Here is a 23,616-nt window from a genome sequence, read left to right as displayed (position 1 = left end):
ACTGTACAAGAGAAGAAGATGGATGAGGAAGTTGTTTGACACCTCTAACTGGTCTACACACATGATGATTAGATGAAACTGACAAATATCAATAGAAGCAATATTTCTCCCCAAAAGAGGCTAAATTCTACATTCTTAAATGACTGGTAAAATCATTTTTCTTAAAGGCCCAGTGCAGTCAAAATCTAGATTTACTGTATGTTATATATATTTCCACACTATGAGGTTAGAATAATACTGTGACATTGTGAAAATGATAATAATGCCCTTTTAATGTAAGAGCTGTTTGAAAAGACTGCCTGAAATTTCAGCCTGTTTGAGTGGGATGGAGTATTGGCCTGCCTGGTGACATCACCAGGCGGTAAATGAGTTAATAGACCCATAAGAAAGTGTCCCAAACTTCTCTGCCAATAACAGCTAGTTTTCAGTTTCCCCTCCCCACTCAGACCACTCCCAGACTGTCCTAGTAAAATTGTTGCTTGAGAAATGTATCTCTGCTAAGAAGCTATTTTTATTTTGTTTTTGATCATTTTAATTGAAAACAATCACATTAAGGTTGTTACCCAGAAATGTTTTGATGTTGAGAAAAAAAATACAGCTGCAGTGGACCTTTAAACATATACAACACAAGTATTCCCCCCTCCCTCTTGAACACTAGGAAAGAAATACAGTCAGACAAAGGAATGAAAAAAATTAAATATTTGACTGAACAAAAGCTTGTTGCCTCATTTACAAACATACAAGCAGGTAAATAAATAAATAACATTCAACTGATCTAACAGCTTTTCTTTCACATAAAGAATGAGGTTACAATAACAAATTATGAAACGGAACAGAGAAAATGAACAAATATGAATAAATAAGGAAAAAATACAAAAATATCCACAATTGCGTTTCACTTTTTTTTTTTCTCCTCAAACTCCTACTGCTGGTAGTTAAGACTAAAATAGGTATACTGTACATGACAAATGACACAAAGTGCTCTGGGGAAAAGGGGTAGAAACTTGGTGAATACAGTAATGTTTGTACCATGACACCTTACTCAGATCAAATCAAACAAATTCATAATCCTAAATGACCATATGAACAAAAATACAGGGCGAAATAAAGGGGGGAAAAAGGGAAGTGTGGCAACGCAAGTTTGTAAAACCTGGTCCTACTGGTATATCTAAACACTGTCACAACTAGACATTTCCTTTTTACATAAGAAATGAATTCAGTCTGTACAACAGAGTAGATCATTCATTTAGATAACCCCCAATACCCCAATACCCACCTCCACCCTGACTCCCTCCACCCCTCCCCACAACCCCAGATCAAGTCGTACCCCCCCCCCCCCCCCCCCCCAACCCATACTGCATACACCCCTTGCTTTCTGAAATAGCAATTCCAGTCAATTTGCAGCAATGGTATTGAGTCTAATAAATGTCCATTTAGTATTTTTAAATCCAGTTTCTTCACGAAGAAAGAGGAAGTACATTATAAAGAGAAACGATACAATCCAGCAAGCGTCCGCGTCGGATGTTGATACTACAGTAGATCAACAAACTCATCCTCCTTCGCTTCTCCTTTTGGTCACTTCATTGTTCTGTCCATTTTTTTATTCTTTGTTCTTATTACATCCCAGAGTTTGTCTATAAATACTGTGCAATAGTGTGTGAGAAGGGGAGCGTGTTTTTATTTGTGTAATGAGATTGTGTGTTTGGGTGTTAAATGCTTAATAATCTCAAGGTGTGTGTGTGTATATACATGTGAAGGCATAAAAGTGTGTGTGTGTGTGTGCATTTGTATGTGTATAACATGCTTGTGTATCGGAGGGATATGGATTGCTGTTTTCTCCCTCGGGGACTGCTGCTCGGGGTAGCGAAGGAGGCCCCTTGAAAAGCGGTCCCCAACTCCGTCAACAAATGTCCATCTCTTGGTGTGCAGACGGTGGGGTTGAAGTGATGGCCAAGGAGGAAGAGGATAGGCGGAGTGGAGCAGGGAGGCAGGAGGAGGATCTAATAGGTTTTCTGGATAATTCCTGGTAGTAGAAACAAGTCAAGTCATCACACAGGTGAGCAGAGGAGAGAGAACACAATGGCCCTGTACTAAATACAGAAATGGATCCTTCCTTCCTCGTTTCCTTGAGGTAAGCACAGTGATTGGATAGATGTAAGCAAGGTTACCACCCTACTACTTTCACCAATCTAACCTATTCAGATCTGTGATTACTTCAAGGATGTATTTATATTTGGAACAGTGCCAATATGTGATCAAAAGAGTGGGGGAGGGAGAGCACACAAAATGCCACGGACGCTTAGATGGGGTGATGTGTGTGTGTGTGTGTGTGTGTGTGTGTGTGTGTGTGTGTGTGTGTGTGTGTGTGTGTGTGTGTGTGTGTGTGTTAAGATGAGGGGAGATTGTGTGTGTGGGTTTGGTAAAATATCTGTTTGATTCAAATTCTCTATACAGTCATTCTTTCATACAAAAAGTATATTGAGTCCAAAGAGGGTATGTTCAGTTACAGTACTGCTAGCAATTTCATTGTCAAGTCTCTGACCACTTTTCCAAAACCCCTGATAAGAATGGGTAAAGTGATACTCGGGTTTGGATCTTTAATGCTTCATCTTAGCTCTAACTAACATTTTGGCTCTAATGCTACTACAGTTTCCTGGTCTAGGATTCCTCCAGTGTCCCAATGGACGCCATCCTGACTCTGTCTCGGCCCGTGGCGGGCGGACATTTTGTATCTTCTCGCATGGAAGAGGAGCAATGTCGGGTGGTTGGGGTAGCGGGGGGTTGGTGGTGAGGCACCTGGCCGTTCTTCTCCTCTGAAAAAAGTTTTTCAATTACGTCAAAGAAGTTATTCAAGGGGCTACCTAGGTACACAAACGGGAAGCAAAGAAAACGGGGAGAGAGGGAGAGGAAGAGAGAGAGAACCAACAATGAACATTAGGGTTTATGTGAGAAGAGGAGGCTAGAGAGACTGACAGAAGGTGGGGAAGAGAAAGAGGGAGAGAGATGGAGGGAGGGTGAGGGCCACTGTGACAGCCACGTCGGGTGAATGTGTGTGTGTGTTCAACATATAAAAGACACCACAATATGATATCACTGTCAGGTCTAGCCAATGAGAAGCGGGATGTAGGTCAATTTAGGTCAGTGGTAAAGATTGGAGCATTATAGAGAAAGCAACAATTTGGACTGCTATTTACCATATACAGTACAATCCAATGGTAATTATAAATACAATATTTCATATTTTAGCAGTTGTTTAACAAAATAGGTGATCACGTGATCAACATTCCGAAGCATGCCAGCGAATGACAGCCTGAATCAATCTTTTATTCGAAAAATATAATTTAATATAAAACACAAACGCTATCTGAACAACTGCAGTGTATTGTTTTGTAACGTATTAGCAAATCCAGCTCTTTAAGCTATACTGAGTGCTATCCTTAGCCAGATCGCTCAAGTGATTCGAAATTGGACGTGGGTATTATCATCAGTAAAAATTCAACCTGAAACCTCCTGAGTGGCGCAGCGGTCTAAGGCACTGCATCGCAGTGCTAGAGGCGTCACTACAGACCCGGGTTTGATCCTGGGCTGTGATGCAGCCAGCTGCAACCGGGAGACCCATAAGGCGCCGCACAATTGGTTAGGGGCGGGATGTCCTTATCCCATTGCACTCTAGCGACTCCTTGTGGCGGGCCAGGCAGATGCATGTCGCCAGTTGTGCCGTGTTTCCTCCGACACATTGGTGCAGCTGACTTCCGGGTTTAGCGAGTAGTGAGTCAAGAAGCAGTGCGACTTTGCAGGGCCGTATTTCAGAGGACCCATGACTCTCGACCTTTGCCTCTCCAGAGTCCGTGCTGGAGTTTAAGTAATGGGATAAGACTGTAACCTCCAATTAGGGTTAAAAAGTCATTTTAAAAAAGCAGACCAATGATACATTTAACTATTATAACCTAAATATGATCAGCATATTCTCATGACTGACTTTATCCAGAGTAGCTAGCTAACTCCCCCCACCCCCCCATTTCTGTCATCTGAATTAGTCGACTCTATGGATTTTAACTTAGATTAGCTTACCCCGGGCTCAGACCATTTTAACAATATTTGTCATGACGTTAATCTAACTCAACTGATTGCAAAACCCACCCAGATTAATATAAAAAATCCAGCAAACGTATTGCTGATTGACCTGATTCTGATAAATATCGCCCACAAGTACAGTGAAGTATTTGCTAATGATCTCAGTGATCACTGTTCTATTGCATGTATTAGAGATACCAAACACATTAACACTAATTTTAAACATTTTTCTCTATGATATGTTTTACTCTGACAGCTGAATGCTTGACCCTAAATTAGCTCTAGAATTGTTCTCATCTATTTTTATCCCTCTGGCAAACAAACACTGCCAACGCCTTAGAGTAAAAAAATTTAACAAATCCTTGGTTCTCCATAAAACTTTCAGATCTTCTGATGAGTAATCACGTCTGGTCCAAGGCTAGAAAAACTGACTCTGTAGATGCACTACCTCAATAAAGTTACATCTAGATATTTTTTTCAATCTATGACTCTGCTGGTGATCCATCTAAATTTTGGAAAACAGTTAATGCACTGAAGCATGGAAATTCCTATTTCCCTGCCTAAGAAAGTTGTTTAAGACTCTGGCACCATTACTGAGAAAAATTAGATAAGTGATGCTTTTAATCAGCATTTTATGTCGGTGGGCTTTTTATTTGAAATAAATTGTGGTTTAATTGACCCTGGTTAGCCAGTTGACTGCATGCCCCTCTCCCAGAATTTAGTTGCCTCGATGGAAGTTGTGTCAACTTCTACTTTTTAAGTTCTATCTCCGACTGCCGGTGATCCATCTAAATTTTGGAAAACAGTTAACGCACCAAAATATGGAAATTCCTCTCTTTCCCTACCTAAGCAAGTTGTATCAGCCTCTAGTTGTCTTGATGAAAGTTCTGTCAACTTCTAGTTAATCTGTGTTTTCATTTCAACAAATGTCTTCTTCTGATGTGCTAGACACCTTTCTAGACACCTTTGCTTGATCCTTTCTTGCTGCAGATTTCTGCTCCTCTCTGCATTAATCTGGAGTTGGTCCCCCTTTGCTGCCATAACCAGCCTTCACTATTCTGAGAAGGCTTTCCACTAGATGTTGGAACATTGCTGCGGGGACCTGCTTCCATTCAGCCACGAGCATTAGTGTGGTTGGGCACTGATGTTGGGCGATTAGGTCTGGCTGGCAATCAGCGTTACAATTCATCCCAAAGGTGTTCGATGGGGTTGAGGTCAGGGCTCTGTGCAGGCCAGTCAAGTTCTTACACACAGATCTCAATAAACCATTTCTGTATTGATCTCGCTTTGTGCACAGGGGCATTGTCATGCTGAAACAGGAAAGGGCCTTCCCCAAACTGCCCAAGACCATTATTCCCCTACCTAACTTTATAGTTGGAACTATGCATTCAAGCAGGTAGCATTCTCCTGACGTCTGCCAAACCCAGATGTGTCTGTCAGACTGCCATCACTCCATTCACACTGCTCCAGAGTCCAATGGCGGCGAGCTTTACACCACTCCAGCCAACGCTTGGCATTGCACATGGTGATCTTAGACTTGTGTGTGGCCGATTGGCCATGGACACAAATTTCATGAAGCTCCTGACGTACAGTCCTTGTGCTGACGTTGCCTCCAGAGACAGTTTGGAACTCGGTAGTGTGTGTTGCAACCGAGGACAGATTTATTTTACGCGCTATGTTCTTCAGCACTCGGCGGTTCCTTTCTGTGAGCTTGTGTGGCCTACCACTTCGTGGCTGAGTTGTTGTGGCTCCTAGAAGTTTCCACGTCACAATAACAGCACTTACAGTTGACCGGGGGGAAGCTCTAGCAGGGTGGAAATTTTACGAACTAACTTGTTGGAAAGGTGACGTCCTATGACGGTGCCACGTTGAAAGTCACTGAAAAGTCACTCTTCAGTAAGGCCATTCTACTGCCAATGTTTGTCTATATGGTTGTACGTGTAGCTGGTTTTAACATTCAGGGGTTTCCCACAGGGATCGAATCTTGGTCCAGTTCTTTCCACTATTTACATTAACAGTTCATATTTTGTTATTACTTTCACATGCATGAAGATGACACGGTGGTGTATTCTACTGCTCCCACAGCTGACCAGGCTCTGTCAGAGCTTCAATCTGCCTTTATTGCCCTGCAGAAAGCATCTATTGACTTGAAATTAGTACTTATTGCAGGTAAAACCAAGTACATGTTATTTTCCAAATCACGTAAAAATGTATTCGTACTTTGGAAGGTGACCTCATTGATCATGTCCCCGCTTATAAATATCTGGGAATCTGAGTTGATGGAAAATCTATCTTTCAAAAAGCATGTTGATGAATTAGTTAAACAGGCCCTGTCTTCTGTTAAATAGCAGAAAACAAATAATTCAGTCAACATTCATTCCAGTAATTGACTATGGCGAAATCATCTGTATGAATGCAGCTGCCACTGTATTGAAGCCATTGGACACAGTTTGTCATAGTGCTTTATTAGGAGTGATAGGTTCGGCACACATCATTGCAATTTGTATCAAAACGTAACCTTGCCCTCTAATGAAGTCTTGATGCATTGCTCTCTTTTTGCCTATAAAGTCCTCTTGCATAAAATTGTTAACCTTCAGACGTATAAGTTACCAGACCCGGACTCAGACACGGCTACCCCTGAAGCAGTGGAGGCTGGTGAGGGGAGGGCGGCTCATAATAATGGCTGGAACGGAGGAAAAGGAATGGCATCAAACACATGGAAACCATGTATTTGATTCCATTCCACTAATTCCGCTTCAGTCATTAGCATGAGCTCGTTCTCCCCAATTAAGGTGCCACCAACCTCCTGTGCCCTGGAGATCCCTTCAATCTCCAAAGAGTTAGTGAAATCTGCTTTTTTTCGCCTCATGTGGAATGATCTCCAAAACTACTTAAAAGTTGGCAATTCAGGCCGGTGTTAGTGGGCCTTTTTATGTAGTTTTCTAAAAACCCTGCACCACTAACTTTTTAGAGCCAGACACAACTGTGACAGCCATATACTGTGAAGCAGGCTGAAGGACACACACACACACACACTGCTACTATACTAGGCTCTAAAACCTGGGAGGACACTAACTTTCACTAGCCTTTTATGACTTCAGTAACACAGTTTCAGACTGTCTTCCAACCCCTATTACAGAAAGCCCGAGTCACTCCAAAATATTGAGGCAATAGTTTGAAAAATCTCTAGGTTGAACATTTTACAACTTGGAACAGTTAACTGAGTGGATGCACACTAGAGCAGGGCTCTTCAACCCTGGTCCTGGAGAGACACCATCTGGTAGGTTTTTTCTCCAACCTGAATATATGCACCTGATTCTAATAATTAGCTGGTTGATAAGCTAAATCAGGTTTGTTACAGATGGGTTTTGAGTGAAAACTGACAAGAAGGTAGCTTTCCAGTAACAGGGTTAGAGAGCCCTGCACCACAATTGTTTCTGTACCCAAGAAAGCAAAGGTAATTTAACTACAGTGCCTTGCGAAAGTATTCGGCCCCCTTGAACTTTGTGACCTTTTGCCACATTTCAGGCTTCAAACATAAAGATATAAAACTGTATTTTTTTGTGAAGAATCAACAACAAGTGGGACACAATCATGAAGTGGAACGACATTTATTGGATATTTCAAACTTTTTTAACAAATCAAAAACTGAAAAATTGGGCGTGCAAAATTATTCAGCCCTCTTAAGTTAATACTTTGTAGCGCCACCTTTTGCTGCGATTACAGCTGTAAGTCGCTTGGGGTATGTCTCTATCAGTTTTGCACATCGAGAGACTGACATTTTTCCCATTCCTTCTTGCAAAACAGCTCGAGCTCAGTGAGGTTGGATGGAGAGCATTTGTAAACAGCAGTTTTCAGTTCTTTCCACAGATTCTCGATTGGATTCAGGTCTGGACTTTGACTTGGCCATTCTAACACCTGGATATGTTTATTTTTGAACCATTCCATTGTAGATTTTGCTTTATGTTTTGGATCATTGTCTTGTTGGAAGACAAATCTCCGTCCCAGTCTCAGGTCTTTTGCAGACTCCATCAGGTTTTCTTCCAGAATGGTCCTGTATTTGGCTTCATCCATCTTCCCATCAATTTTAACCATCTTCCCTGTCCCTGCTGAAGAAAAGCAGGCCCAAACCATGATGCTGCCACCACCATGTTTGACAGTGGGGATGGTGTGTTCAGGGTGATGAGCTGTGTTGCTTTTACGCCAAACATAACGTTTTGCATTGTTGCCAAAAAGTTCAATTTTGATTTCATCTGACCAGAGCACCTTCTTCCACATGTTTGGTGTGTCTCCCAGGTGGCTTGTGGCAAACTTTAAACGACACTTTTTATGGATATCTTTAAGAAATGGCTTTCTTCTTGCCACTCTTCCATAAAGGCCAGATTTGTGCAATATACAACTGATTGTTGTCCTATGGACAGAGTCTCCCACCTCAGCTGTAGATCTCTGCAGTTCATCCAGAGTGATCATGGGCCTCTTGGCTGCATCTCTGATCAGTCTTCTCCTTGTATGAGCTGAAAGTTTAGAGGGACGGCCAGGTCTTGGTAGATTTGCAGTGGTCTGATACTCCTTCCATTTCAATATTATCGCTTGCACAGTGCTCCTTGGGATGTTTAAAGCTTGGGAAATATTTTTGTATCCAAATACGGCTTTAAACTTCTTCACAACAGTATCTCGGACCTGCCTGGTGTGTTCCTTGTTCTTCATGATGCTCTCTGCGCTTTTAACGGACCTCTGAGACTATCACAGTGCAGGTACATTTATACGGAGACTTGATTACACACAGGTGGATTGTATTTATCATCATTAGTCATTTAGGTCAACATTGGATCATTCAAAGATCCTCACTGAACTTCTGGAGAGAGTTTGCTGCACTGAAAGTAAAGGGGCTGAATAATTTTGCACGCCCAATTTTTCAGTTTTTGAATTGTTAAAAAAGTTTGAAATATCCAATAAATGTCGTTCCACTTCATGATTGTGTCCCACTTGTTGTTGATTCTTCACAAAAAAATACAATTGTATATCTTTATGTTTGAAGCCTGAAATGTGGCAAAAGGTCGCAAAGTTCAAGGGGGCCGAATACTTTCGCAAGGCACTGTAAATGACTATCATCCCGTACCACTCACACCCTAGACCCACTTCAATTTGCATACCGCCCCAATATATCCACAGATGATACAATCTTCATCACACTACACACTGCCTTTTCCCATCTGGACAAGATGAATACCTAGGTAAGAATGCTGTTCATTGACTACAGCTCAGCCTTCAACACAATGGTACCCTCCAAGCTCATCATTAAGCTTGGGGCCCTGGGTCTGAACCCCACCCTGTGCAACTGGGTTCTGGACTTCCTCACGGGCCTCCCTCAGGTGGTGAAGGTAGGCAACAACACCTCCGCTAAGATGATCCTCAACACAGGGCCCCACACGGGTGCATGCTCACCCCCATCCTGTACTCCATTTCTCCCTTGATTGCGTGGTCACGCACGCCTCCAACTTCATCATCAGTTTGCAGATGACCCAACAGTAGTAGGTCTGATTACCAACAATGACGAGACAGCCTACAGGGAGGAGGTGAGGGCCCTGGTGGAGTGGTGCCAGGAAAATAATTTCTCCCTCAACGTCACCAAAACGAAGGAGCTGATTGTGGACTTCAGGAGACAACAGAGCGAGCACTCCCCCATCCACATCGACGGGACAGCCTCCACCCAGAATCCTGCCCTGAACTTAGTCACTGTCACTAGTCGGCTAGCACCCGGTTACTCAACGCTGCACATTAGAGGCTTCTGCCTTTTCCCCCTTTTATCACCCTCTGTTCTGAGAAACACATTAAATCCCTGCCAGGTATGCTACACACACACACACACAAGCATGCAAACACATGCATGCACGCAAACTCACACACACACACACACACACACACACACACACACACACACACACACACACACACACACACACTCCTCGAGACTGCTCTTATTGGTGATTAATAGACATAACGAGCTGCCTTAATGAAGTATTTTGTCCTGCACCTATTGTTATGCAAAGCCAAGTTCTCTGCTAATTACTGGCCCCTGCCACTTCAGATAGTGCCACTGACCCAGTGGCTCTACTACACCTTAGTTGAGTCCCAAATGGCACCCTATTCCCCATATAGTGCACTCTATGGGCCCTGGTCAAAAGTAGTGCAATAAATAGGAAATAGGGTGCCATTTGGTCCTAAGTCCAGTAAAACCCCTGCTATGGGATGCTGCTTTTAAAGTGCTGGCAAAAATCCATGACAATAGTCTTTATTCTAGATTAATTGTTTATTTTAATTGTACTATTTCTCTAAGAATGGCTTACCAAGAAAAACGTAAAAAATGACTAATTTGAGGTAAAAAGGAGTTGGAGTACTCCACATTATTTTTGCTCACTTTAATCCATTGTACAGGATGTGGACAGATTACTGACGTGTTCCTGAGAGTCGAAATGTCAGTCATCTTTTCGCATCCTGTACAATTTGAAGTATTTTACTATCTGTGCTTAATGTTAAATGAAATCAGTTCTTCCAAGAGTTTTATAAGTGTGTGCGATGACTAGAAAAGTGGGAGTGCATTTACTTGAGAGAGTTGGTAGCACCAGATGTGAAAGGTGTCAAAGTAAAGTCTACTTTAAGTGGAAGTTGACAAGAGTGCCCGTGCACTGGGGGTCAACAGAAGGGAGAGATGTTGAGTCACTCCAAAATACTTCCACACTCTCTCTGTTTGGGATGGAGAGGATATATATATATACACACACACACACACACACACACACACACACACACACACACACACACAGGCTTTTGGCCTATGACATCAAATCTACTCATGTTAACCTCAAGGTAAGTTTTCAGCTGGCATTCTAAACACTGAGATGTTTCAGGTGCGACAGGGATAACAATTGAATTACTAATGATACAAAAAGTATACTAAATCAGAAGACACACCCTTAGCAAAAAAAGTTATATCTAGAACCTAAAAGGGTTATTCGGCTATCCCCATTGGAGAGCCCTTTGAAGAACCCTTGTTGGTTCCAGGTAGAACCATTTGGGGTTCCATGTAAAACCCTTTCCACAGAGGATTCTACATGGAACCCAAAATGGTTCTACCTGGAACCAAAGAGGGTTTATTCTATTGGGACAGCCAAAGAACCCTTTCTGAACCTTTTTTCTAAGAGTCCACTGATAACACCAACTCGCCTTAACGACATTCCACCTTACAATGAACAGTGGCTCTGTTCCAATACTCTTGAATGGCATGTCGTTGTGTTTGTGTTGCACGTGCATACTGTTTGTGTGTGAGAGCGAGAGAGAGGAATGAAAGACAAAAAAATATAAAGCTTAGTGAGTTGCAGTGGACATGATATATCTACATGGGGATGGGCTGAAGGGTGACTGCCTGGTCTCAAACTCCTAATATCAGCCAGATGTAGCAATATATCAATATGCAAATTCATTTATCAACACAATCATAGATACCAAAGGATCTGACTTCGGATTTCAGACAAACAGGGAAACTCTCACTGTTCAACACTTAACCATTTTCAACATCTACCACTCCTCCTTTTAACGTATTGATTCAGTGATTGTTAAAATGTTAGTATAGGTGCAGAATTAGTTACTTAGAATACATTTAAAATAGTAGTACACATCCAAAAAATGTAAGTGAACTCATAAGAGACATGTTAGTGGTATTTCTGTCTGGCCAGCAGATGGTACTGGTATCAGGAGGATGGCGAACAAGGAATACACACCAGGGAGATTGCTCTAGTTTGAAGTCAAAGTTAGATGACCATCCAGGTCCCAAGAACGTCTAGAATTGCCATCAAAACCGGCCACTATGGGCAAAGGTGAGCACTACTACCTTCAAGTAGGCTGGCAGCTTGCTAGGGGATGGTGGATGGGTGTAAAAAAGCTGCTCTCTGGCACCAAAGGTTGCGTGTTCAGTGCTAGGCAATAGTTATTTGTTTTTCTGTTTTAAAACTTTTCCAAACTTTAACCTTTATCTTAACCACTCTGAATAAATTCCTAAACGACCCCATTTTAACCATATCCCAAACCTTAACTTCAACTTTTCTACATGTATTTTTAGGGGGTAGATCAGCTTAAATATTTGCAGATAGATTGTGGCTTCCATTAATGTAATTGTCTGCATCATTTCCAATCCCCCATATATCTTTTGGGGGAAATATATATAAATAAAATAGATATCGTGCCTTCGGAAAGTATTGACTCCTTGACTTTTTGAATTCTAAAATCGATTAAATTAATTTTTTCCCTCATCAATCTACACACAATACCCCATAATGACAAAGCGAAAACAAGTTTAGAAATTTCTGTAAATGTATTTCCCCTACCCCTACCCCTAATTGAAGTAAACTAATGCACCACAACACTTAGGGTTCACAGCTGTCAATTTTTTGGTCCTTACATGAAATTGGAATACTTTTTTATTAATCACAATTTCCTTTAAGCAATTATGGTCTTTAATGCATTTCTCCCCATTCCACTTGCCTCTTCTATTTTTCCATAATTTAACCCTTAACGAAATGTGAAACTCCCAGCCCAACTGCAGTGTTTTTGGTTTCACTTTTGCTGAGTTTAGTAACAGTGTCTCAACCTAAACGTCAAAAACCAACATTTGCCTTGACCTCACCCATAGACGTTTGGAAAAACGTGGACAAAACATTCAATTTCTAAGTCAAACTGTGATACTATGTTTTACACACACACACACACACACACACACACACACACACACACACACACACACACACACACACACACACACACACACACACACACACACACGAGAGACGGCGATAGATGGATGGATAAGACATGAGGAAGGCCATGAGGAGGGTGAGTAGGAGGACAGAGTCTTTTACTTTCTTCCTTTTTTGTTCTCTCAATCTTTATAGACATCTCTATTGTCTATAAGAGATCTATGTGGTGGGCACTTTGGGACAGGATGACTTATTATTGGCTAAATGGCTCATGGATAAAACAAGAGATGAGCGAAGATTGTCTATTATATATTGACAAGATATTCAAGTGACCGCTCTAACAATGGAAAAACAGGGGGAGACGAGATCAGGTGGGGCCATTAAGAAGGCAGATATGCGTTAGAACAACAGGCCATAGAGATAGATAGAGGTCTCATCTGTGCCATTTTAGCATATGTGACAGCATGGGCAGTGCCATCTCCATTTTTAATCAGGTGATTATTTTCTTCTTCTTTGGCGGATTGCTCCCAACTCATTGGAACTCCCACCCAGTTGACAGCTTTAAAATGGTGGAAGCCCTCAATGGCAATGTCCATGCTAAAATGGGTTATATCCATGATGAGTCCTCTATCTATTTCTATGACAACTACTGTATGTTGCCGAAATGTCACGTGCGTCCACTTACTATATCCGTGTATTCGTAACAACCTAACCATTACTAAACTTCTATTCAATCAAATAAGCCTCATGTAGCAAATGAGCAATTACATTTGTTGTTGACCAAATTTGACACTCTCTCATTGACCTCCATACAAATTCCTCACTTCGTGGGCTTGTTTTCATTGACATATTTTGGGCATAGTAAAACCTCTCTGGATGAGGGAGGAGGAGATCCTAGCACCAGGATTAAATTGACCTGTTCTCTAAGTTCACTGTCTAACCAGATAGCTGTGGTCTAGTCAATGGCAGGTATGGGCAGCAAAAATGGTTACAAGAGGTATGGATTTTGAGTGACAAGGGTTTAAAAAAGATAGCGGTAGCTAGAGAGTGTGACCCCTCTACATCTCAATGTAGTAGCAGTGCAATTCATTGAGGTGCATTGTGGTTGCTTTGACATTACCATGGTGAGGAGCCGTGGAGCAGTGGCAATTAGGGCTCAAGATCAGATTACCCTACCCCTGATCCTTTATAACAATTAAGGGACCATAAAAAAACATCTGACCTTAGATCAGTAGTTATGGAGCAAACTCTACCCATACTTGGTGGAGTGAGGGCCATGCAATATATGGAGGCTGTAGCAGAGAGGGGGTGAAAGGGAAGGAAAGGGCGTGAGAGTGGGGGAGGAGTGCTAGCTTAGCTTTAGTAGTGAGGGGTTGTAGGAGAGAGGGTGATGGGGGTATTGGTGGGGGGGAAGGGGGCGTGTTCAACTCACCAGAAAGCTGCTGAACTCCCGGCTGGTCATGTGTGCTTAGCAACTGGCCCTGAATTGTCTCTACCACCCGCTTGAAGCGCCGGCTGGGTCCTATACACACACACACAAACAGGCAAATACGCACACACACACACACACATGATTGCAATAGACAAGGGGAGAACAAGGTTAGTCATTCTGTACTCACATACACAAAGGTACTGTACACAGGAACATGAAAACGGCAGAACAGGGGAGGAGAAAAATTGAGAAAGGCAGAGAGGGGAGGAAAAAGGGTAAAGAAATTAAGAGGAAAAGTAAGGAATAAAAGGAATAAAAAGGAAAAACAAAGGAGGGGTCAAGAGAGGAGAGGTCAGGAGAGGACGGGAAAGGAGAAGGGTGGAGAGAAAATAAGATAACAAGGGGGTTAGTGTGGGGAGGAGGGAAGAGTGTTAGGATAGATCATGGAGATGAAAAAGAGAGTGTGGCTGCGTGCGGTCTCCTGTAACCACTAACATCAGAGAAGCAGCGGGATCCAAATGGCCTATGATTAGTACAAGGGAAAGTGTCCCCTCCCTCCAATCTGGTCCCATGGAGCACACACACACTGTGAAAGACACAAACACATACACGCACACGTAAACATGCACACACAAACACCTAGCAGCAGTGTGCCTGCATGTGTGTGCGTGTTTGTGTGCATGTGTGTGTGCATGCATGAATGCGTGTACGTGTACCTGAGAGCAGGGTAAAGGTGACAGAGTAGATGCCGTTCTCCTTGGGGGCGGTGGTGCTCTCTGTGTAGGTGATGTCCACCTGGAACTTGACTGGCTTCTGGAAGACCGTGGGGCCGGCTGTGGACTTGTACTCTGCCCGGAAACTCGTCTGGCTGATCACACTGTGGCTGAGACTAGGGATCTGGAAGAGCGATAAATCTTTTTTGTTGTTGTTGTTTTATTTTGTAGTTATGAAGAGGACATTCTGAATCAAGAGATACAAAATATAAGATCGAATCAAGAAGAGAGAGAGGAAAGAGAGACTGAAGAAAAGGAGGGAGGGTGAGAGAGGGAGAAAAATGGGGGAGAGAGAAAGAGGTGGAACCTGCATTACTTGCTGTTTGGGGTTTTAGGCTAGGTTTCTGTACAGCACTTTGAGATATCAGCTGATGTACGAAGGGCTATATAAATACATTTGATTTGATTTGATTTGATTTGGAGCGGCTGATTGTGTGGTTCCTGAGGAAAGAAGTAGGGATAGAGGATCATAGAGAGGGAATAGAGAGCGAGGAGCATACAGAGAGAGGAAGAAAAAGTGTCACAGAGAAAGACTCACTCGCTCAAGTGAGTAAAGAGATAACAAATTGAGAGTGACTTTCAGCTTTTTGCCACATACCTCTTATATAAATAACAGGTTGAATAAAACGTCATTAAAATTACCCTGATGCAACCAAGCACAGATTCAACTCTAACCAGATTACAACGTCAGTACATCTGAGATTGACACGCGGCACAGAGACTTTAGGGCCCATAGGGCTCTTGTCAAAAGTAGTATACCATAAGGAATAGGATGCCATTTGGAACGCATATTTCAGGCTAATGCAGTGTCAACCCTGCCAACACCCAAATTGTCATGTTTCACCAAACTGCTGCCAAGAGTTTGATTAATCCTAGAGTGCTGAGGAGTATAGTTCCATCTATTCAAGTGTCCATCTACTCTCTGGGACACCAAGCATAAACTAGGGGACAAAATAGCTACCTCATAGGAATAGAATATTGGTTTTCCATTGACCTACAGTATTGGGGCTATACTGCAACATACCTGCAACATATGCATATACACTGAGAGTACAATACATTAGGAATACCTTCCTAATATTGAGTTGCACCCCTTTTTTGAACATCCTCAATTTGTTGGGGTATGGACTCTACAAGGTGTCGAAAGCATTCCACAGGGATGGTGGCCCATGTTGACTCCAATGCTTCTTACAGTTGTGTCACGTTGGCAGGGTGTCCATTGAGTGGTGAACCATTATTGATACACACTGGAAACTGTTGTGCGTGAAAAACCCAGCAGAGTTGCAGTTCTTGACACACTCAAACCGGTGTGCCTGGCCCCTACCCCGTTCAGAGGCACTTAAATCTTTTGTCCTGTACATTCACCCTCTGAATGGCACAATCCATGTCTCCGTTGTCTCAAGGTTTAAAAACCCCTTAGACCCGTTTCCTCTCCTTTATCTACACTGATTGAAGCGGATTTAACAAGTGACATCAATAAGGGACCATAGACTGACCAGGTGAATCCAAGTGAAAGCTATCTCATGGAAAGAGCATATCCATAATGATATGGGGAATACATTCTGTAGAAAGGAGGAGAAGTTAAGAGGAGAGGAGGAGAGAATGATAGGAGAGGGAGAGCAGAGTGGAGGGGAGTGAGAGTGAGGAAAAGAAGAGATGTAAGGGAGGCCGGAGAGAAGGAAGGAGGCGGGAAAGCAAAGTAGGAGTGAGAAAATTTAGTGAATGAATGACTGAATGAGAAGTGGCAGAGAGCAGAAAATAAGATCAGTAAAGGAGAAGGAAATATACATGGAGAGGTAGAGTAAGAGGGCACAAGGAGAAGAAGGTTTGAGGGAGGAGAGAGGGAGGAGTAACTAGAGAGAGGAACTAAAGAGGGAGGAGAGCAAAAAGACAGTGAGAGAAAGGGGTAGAGAGGTTTTACCTACCGAAAGAAAGGCATGGACGATGTCAGCCTTGATGGAGCTCAGAGGCTTGTCTTTGATCAAGATGAAGATCTGCTCCTCTTTATCCAGGTTGATGAAGTTACCAAACCAGGATTTTTTGGCAAGTCTGCAAGGAGGGGAGAAAACGGCAGATTGACACAGTTGATCAAAGTACATGTTTTATTGAAACAAATCACTATGGGCTGAAGATTCATAACCTCACATTTGGACTGTTTGCATGTTTGACATACATTTAACCCTTTACACTTGTACCTCTATATCAGTTGAAAATGGCAGATTTTGGCACTGAATTGGAACGCTGGGATGGAAAAGTAACATGCTATACATGACGTCAGAGCTCAAGCTCTGCGCTTCACAACGCTGTATGAGTTTTGACTGACAGCCGTTCTGAACTTGAGCACCTCACGCAAAAATAAGTTGCCCCATCCCTCCCACTAATTGGGCAACTTTTGTTTTGTTGTCTGATTGAGTGAAATGCTGTAAATTAAGAGGAATTGATGTATTTTGAAAGATGAGACGTTAAAGAGAATAACAATAAACACTGCTTTGATGTCACACAAGCAAGCCAAATTATAAAGAGTTCAAATGTGCACTTCAAAATTTCCATATCATAAAACTCATGTCAATGTTTATGATCACTATGTTTAATGTACAGTTACAATATTACACGGTGTCATACCCTGGGATGTTCTGAACAGAATGAGCCTATGTTTGTCTATTGTTAAGAGAATTTGCCGCAGAACACGCACCTAAATGCACTCATGTGTCCATTCTGTAAAATGTAATTAATGGCCAGGCGTTTATTTGCTTCAGTTGCCACGAGGATGGTAAAGGCCTAGTAACAGGCGCTGCCTAGCAACCTCCATTATGAAGTATCAAATCTCATGATTGAGCATTGCTTACTCAACACAGAGAGAGAGAGAGCCCCACCAAAGAGCCCCAGGCCCCCTCAACGCCCCACCAGACCCAGCACACCCCACATGCCCCGCACACCACCAGAGCATCACCACTTCCATCGGATTAGCCAGACTAGACCGGGTCCAGCCTGTTACCCTGTCCCAGACCACCACCTCTACCAGACCAGAGAGGAAGCCCCCGGGCCCAGACTTGGCCCTGCTCCATTCCAAAAGGGCCAACAGCAGGACCAGCGCAGCTAAGCAGAGGCCATCAGAGTACAGGGGAACACTGTAGAATTGAGTGAGATTAAACAGCTTCTCCATCACATCTGCACTAAACTGCAATACACACACACACACACACACACACACACACACACACACACACACACACACACACACACACACACACACACACACACACACACACACACACACACACACACACACACACACACACACACACACACCTATTGTACTAAAAGTTTACTTGTTCAATAAATAGGAATGTAGACACTATCGTTCAAAAGTTTGGGGCCACTTAGAAATGTCCTTGTTTTTTAAAGAATTTTTTTTTGTCCATTAAAAGAACATCAAATTGATCAGAAATAGTGTAGACATTGTTAATGTTGTAAATGACTATTGTAGCTGTCAACGCCAGATTTTTATGGAATATCTACATAGGCGTACAGAGGCCCATTATCAGCAACCATCACTCCTGTGTTCCAATGACACGTGGTGTTAACTAATCCAAGTTCATCATTTTAAAAGGCCAATTGATCATTAGAAAACCCTTTTGCAATTATGTTAGCACAGCTGAAAACTGTTGTTCTGATTAAAGAAGCAATACAACTGGCCTTCTTTAGACTAGTTGAGTATCTGGAGCATCAGCATTTGTGGGTTCGATTACACGCTCAAAATGGCCAGAAACAAAGAACTTTCTTCTGAAACTCGTCAGTCTATTCTTGTCTTGTTCTGAGAAATGAAGGATATTCCATTTGAGAAATTGCAAAGAAACAGAAGATCTCGTACAACTCCCTTCATTGATCAGCTCAAACTGGCTCTAACCAGAATAGAAAGAGGAGTGGGAGGCCCCGGTGCACAACTGAGCAAGAGGACAAGTACATTAGAGTGTCTAGTTTGAGAAACAGACGCCTCACAAGTCCTCAACTGGCATCTTAATTAAATAGTACCCGCAAAACATCCGTCTCAACGTAAACAGCGAAGAGGCAACTCCGGGATGATCCCCTTCAACATTAACAATGTCTACACTGTATTTCTGATCAATTTGATGTTATTTTAATGGTCAATTGTTTTTATTTTCTATCAAAAACAAGGACATTTTCTAAGTGACCCCACTTTTGAAAGCTAGTGTATATATAAACGAACTGGCGAGGGCACTAGAAGAGTTTACGGCACACGGCCTAACCCTACTAGAATCTGAGGTCAAATGTCTACTGTTTGCTGATGATCTGGTGCTTCTGTCACCAACCGAGGAGAGCCTACAAACAGCACCAAGATCTTCTGCACAGACACTGTCAGACCTGGCCCTGACAGTAAATCTCAGTAAGACAAAAATAACAGTGCTCCAGAAAAAGTATGTTTGCCAGGACCACAAATACAAATTCCATCTATCTAGACACCATTGCCCTAGAGCACACAAAAAACGATACATACCTCGGCCTAAACATCAGCGCCACAGGTAACTGTCCACAAAGCTGTGAACGAGCTGAGAGAAGGCAAGAAGGGCCATATACGCTATCAAAAGGAACATAAAATTTGACATACCAATTAGGATCTGGCTAGAAATAATTGAAGCAGTTATAGAACCATATTTCCTTGGTTGTGAGGTCTGGGGTCCGCTCACCAAGCAAGAATTTACAAAATGGCACAAACACCAAATTGAGACTCTGCATTAAGAATTCTGCAAAATATCCTCTGTATACAACGTAAAACACCAAATAATGCATGCAGAGCAGTTAGGTTGATACCTGCTAATTATCAAAATCCAGAAAAGAGCTGTTAAATTCTACAACCACCTAAAAGGAAGCAATTCCCAAACCTTCAATAACAAAGCCATCACCTACAGAGAGATGAACCTGGAGAAGAGTCCCCTAAGCAAGTTGGTCCTGGGGCTCTGTTCACAAACACAAACAGACCCCAAAGAGCCCCAGGACAGCAACACAATTAGACCCAACCAAATCATGAGAAAACAAAAAGACAATTACTTGACACATTGGAAAGAATTAACAAAAAACAGAGCAAACTAGAATGCTATTTGGCACTAAACAGAGAGTACACAGTGGCAGAATACCTGACCACTGTGACTGACTCTAACTTAAGGAAGTTTTGACTATGTACAGACTCAGTGAGCATAGCCTTGCCATTGAGAAAGGCCGCCGTAGGAAGACTTGGCTCTCAAGACAAGATTGGCTGTGCACACTGCCCACAAAATGAGGTGGAAACTGAGGTGCACTTCCTAACTTCCTGCCAAATGTATTACCATATTAGAGACACATATGTCCCTCAGATTACACAGATCCACAAAGAATTCAAAAATAAACCCAATTTTGATAAACTCCCATATCTACTGGGTGAAATACCAGTGTGCCATAAGAGCAGCAATATTTGTGACCTGTTGCCACAAGAAAAGGGCAACCAGTGAAGAACAAACACCATTGTAAATACAACCCATATTTATGTTTATTTATTCTCCCTTTTGTACATAGTTTTTTGGCTGTCAGAAGTATTAAAATCAAATTAAATTAGCCTTTAAGTCCTTTATTATGCAAATGTATAAAGTGTGTGTGGGCGACGGAGAGATATTAGGGCTTTCAGGAGGAATGGAAAATTGCATGTCAATTCATAAATGGGTAAATCGGAAACCTCTTCCCAACTATTTTGCAATCTATATGGCACAGCTGTCATTTTTTTTGTCCTTAAATGAAACTGGTATATATTTTTATTTATCACAATTTTCTTTAACCAATTTTGGTCTTTAATGCAGGGCTGACAGACAAGCTCCTTTACCCCCCCCCCCCCCCCCGTTTTTAAAGGGCGAGAAACCAAAAGCCCACTGTGCCTATTTTTCAAAAATTGTCAGTCCATGAGTCACGTGTTTTTCCCTCATTGTATTTACCCAAGTTCTCTCTTAACTCCAGGACCCCCAACAGTTTTTTTGTTGTTGCATGATGCAAGGACTCTAGTGCCAGAGAAGAGAAACTCTCAGAATGAAAATTGCCACAATTTAGACTACCGATAGATCAGCGTTCTAACTCCCCCTTGTGATAGTGTGGTGCAATGACAGAATGCCACCATCTACCACTGACAGTCGCAGCATAAACTCATACCCTTTAAAGGAAGAACCACTGTGTAAAGACATAATGACATTTGAAACATCTTTATTTTTGTATTTTTTTTGTTTTCTGTTAATTTTTGTTGTTATTTTCACTTTTGTTCATTATCTACTTCACCTGCTTCGGTAATGCACATGTTTCCCATGCCAATAAAGCCCTTAAATTGAATTGAAATTGAATTGAGAGAACATGTCCTACAACAGAGCCTGGACTTGCTAGGACAGTACAGTCAAACCTGGGCCCTGGCAGTAAACCCCCAAAAGACACAAGTAACGATTTCCAGAGATCTCAGGGACTGAGAGGGAAAGCACACAGGGCATTCTATGCCATTAAAATAATTATTATTGAAATACCTATAAAACTGTGTCTAAAACGAATTGAATGTGTCATTGCACCAATTGCACTTTATGGCAGCGAGGTGTGGGGTCCACTTGCAAAACAAGATTTTAGTCAAGGGGACAAACACCCCTTTCAAACCCTGCATGCAGGGTTCTGTAAGATAATCCTACATGTCCAGAAGTAAATGACAAACAATGCATGCAGGCAGAATTCAATTTTGAAAACATCTAAAATACAGTGACCCATTCTCAAATCATTACCAAGCCATGCAATGCCAAGACCTGAGCAAAGAAAAGAGTCCCCTCATCCAGCTGGTCCTGGGGTTGAGTTCACAAACCTGTTTTACTAACACACTGAAGTCTCAGGACCAGAACATCCAATCAATCAGAACAAACTAAATTGCAACACAAGAAACACAAGCACAAAGCAAAATGCAGCACTATCTGGCCCTAAATTGACAGTACATCATGGCAAACTATTTGACCATGGTTACTGATCAAAACCTTAGAAAAACTTTGACAAAGTACACGCTCAATGAGCACAGCCAATCCATTGAGAATGGCAGTCTCCCTGTAGAGGTAAGGCTGTGCAACCACTTAAACACAGCAGAACCGGAGACAGAGCCACATTTCCTGTCAACATGTAAAGAATATAAAACAATTAGACAGTGTCATTTCCCTAAATTTTAAACCGTTATTGAAGGTTTCAAAGACCTCTCTGATGAGAATAAGCTACCCATCCTGTTGGGGGAAAACGCAGAGAGCTGTGGGTTGGCAGCGCACTACATTGCTGCCTGCAATAAGACGAGGCACAGTGTCTGACAGACCAACCAACCTGCACATGTCCTCTATGCCAAATTGAATTGAGAGAGAGAGTGACTAAAGGACATCGCCCTTAACCGCAGCCCCAACACCTCACACAGGAGCAACAGATCAATGGACACCCCGCCCAGACCAGCGAGACACTCTACCAGACCTGCGGAACCACCCCACCGGACCTACACTAGAGGATCCACGCCGGGAGGACCTACATCCAGACCACAGCACCACCAGCCACATCCCCACCCCCACCCCCAACCAATCAATACCCCCGCAAACCAACCATTCCCACACCCCATATTGGCCCCCTCAAATAAGACCTATGCACCTTCTGCTAACCCCAAGACCCCACTCCCGCAAGGAGGGCCTCAACATGAAAGTCACTCATACGACCAGCCGTGAGCAGGCAAACAGGCCCAACCCCGACTCTTACACTAGATCAAGCTAATGGCATGTACCAGATGCTCAGCAGGGTATGTATATAGTCAATTGTAGACTTTGAGGGGACTCCTAAGGTAGGTACACCTATAGCTAATCTCTTAGCAGTAGTACTACAGACTACTTTATCACTGACCTCAACCCAGTCTCTCAGAGCGTTCACAGTTAGCCCACTGACACCCCTATAAGATCACAGAAAAATCACAGTCTACTTGAACAGACCAATACTCAATCATGAGGCATCAAAGCCAAAGGAACTGAATAATATTAAGAAATTATAAAGATGGAAGGAATGTAGTGTGGAAACTTACCAAAAAACAATTAGGCAACAACAAATTCAATCCCTTTTAGACAACTACCTGGACAAAACATTTCACTTTAAAAGTGAAGGTGTAAACTTGGCCGTAGAAACCCTATTAAGTTGCGCCTCCTTCACCACACCGTCTGTGTGGGTGGACCATTTCAGATTATCAGTGATGTGTACACAGAGGAACTTGAAGCTCTTCACCTTCTCCACTGCGGTCCCGTCGATGTGGATAGGGGCGTGCTCCCTCTGGTGTCTCCTGAAGTCCATGATCAGCTCCTTTGTTTTGTTGATGTTCAGGGAGAGATTATTTTCCTGACACCACTCTGCCAGGGTGCCCACCTCCTCCCTGTAGGCAATCTTGTCATTGTTGTTGTGTCGTCTGCAAACTTGATGATTGAGTTGGAGGCGTGCGTGTCCACGCAGGCATGTGTGAACAGGGAATACAGGAGCGGGCTAATCACATGGGGCTTGTGTTGAGGATCAGCGTTGT

General features: G+C 42.6%; 1 protein-coding gene across 1 annotated transcript in view; it reads right to left on the bottom strand.

Annotated features, from left to right (window-relative positions):
- Nucleotides 1-1,353: 1,353 nt before the first annotated feature.
- Nucleotides 1,354-23,616, bottom strand: part of brsk2a (BR serine/threonine kinase 2a) — a 536,112-nt gene continuing 513,849 nt past the window's right edge. The window contains exons 16-19 of the mRNA XM_036949734.1: nucleotides 16,955-17,078; nucleotides 14,973-15,153; nucleotides 14,257-14,346; nucleotides 1,354-2,023 (exon numbers count right to left, since the gene is read on the bottom strand). Coding sequence (XP_036805629.1) covers nucleotides 2,001-2,023; nucleotides 14,257-14,346; nucleotides 14,973-15,153; nucleotides 16,955-17,078 — 418 coding nt within the window. The 3' untranslated portion in view covers nucleotides 1,354-2,000. The remainder of the gene's footprint in view (nucleotides 2,024-14,256; nucleotides 14,347-14,972; nucleotides 15,154-16,954; nucleotides 17,079-23,616) is intronic.

Source organism: Oncorhynchus mykiss, chromosome 2 (genome assembly GCF_013265735.2).
Source record: "Oncorhynchus mykiss isolate Arlee chromosome 2, USDA_OmykA_1.1, whole genome shotgun sequence".
Lineage (NCBI taxonomy): Eukaryota > Metazoa > Chordata > Actinopteri > Salmoniformes > Salmonidae > Oncorhynchus > Oncorhynchus mykiss.
The sequence above is the reverse complement of the archived record's forward strand: the minus strand, read 5'-3'. Positions and strand labels throughout refer to the sequence as shown.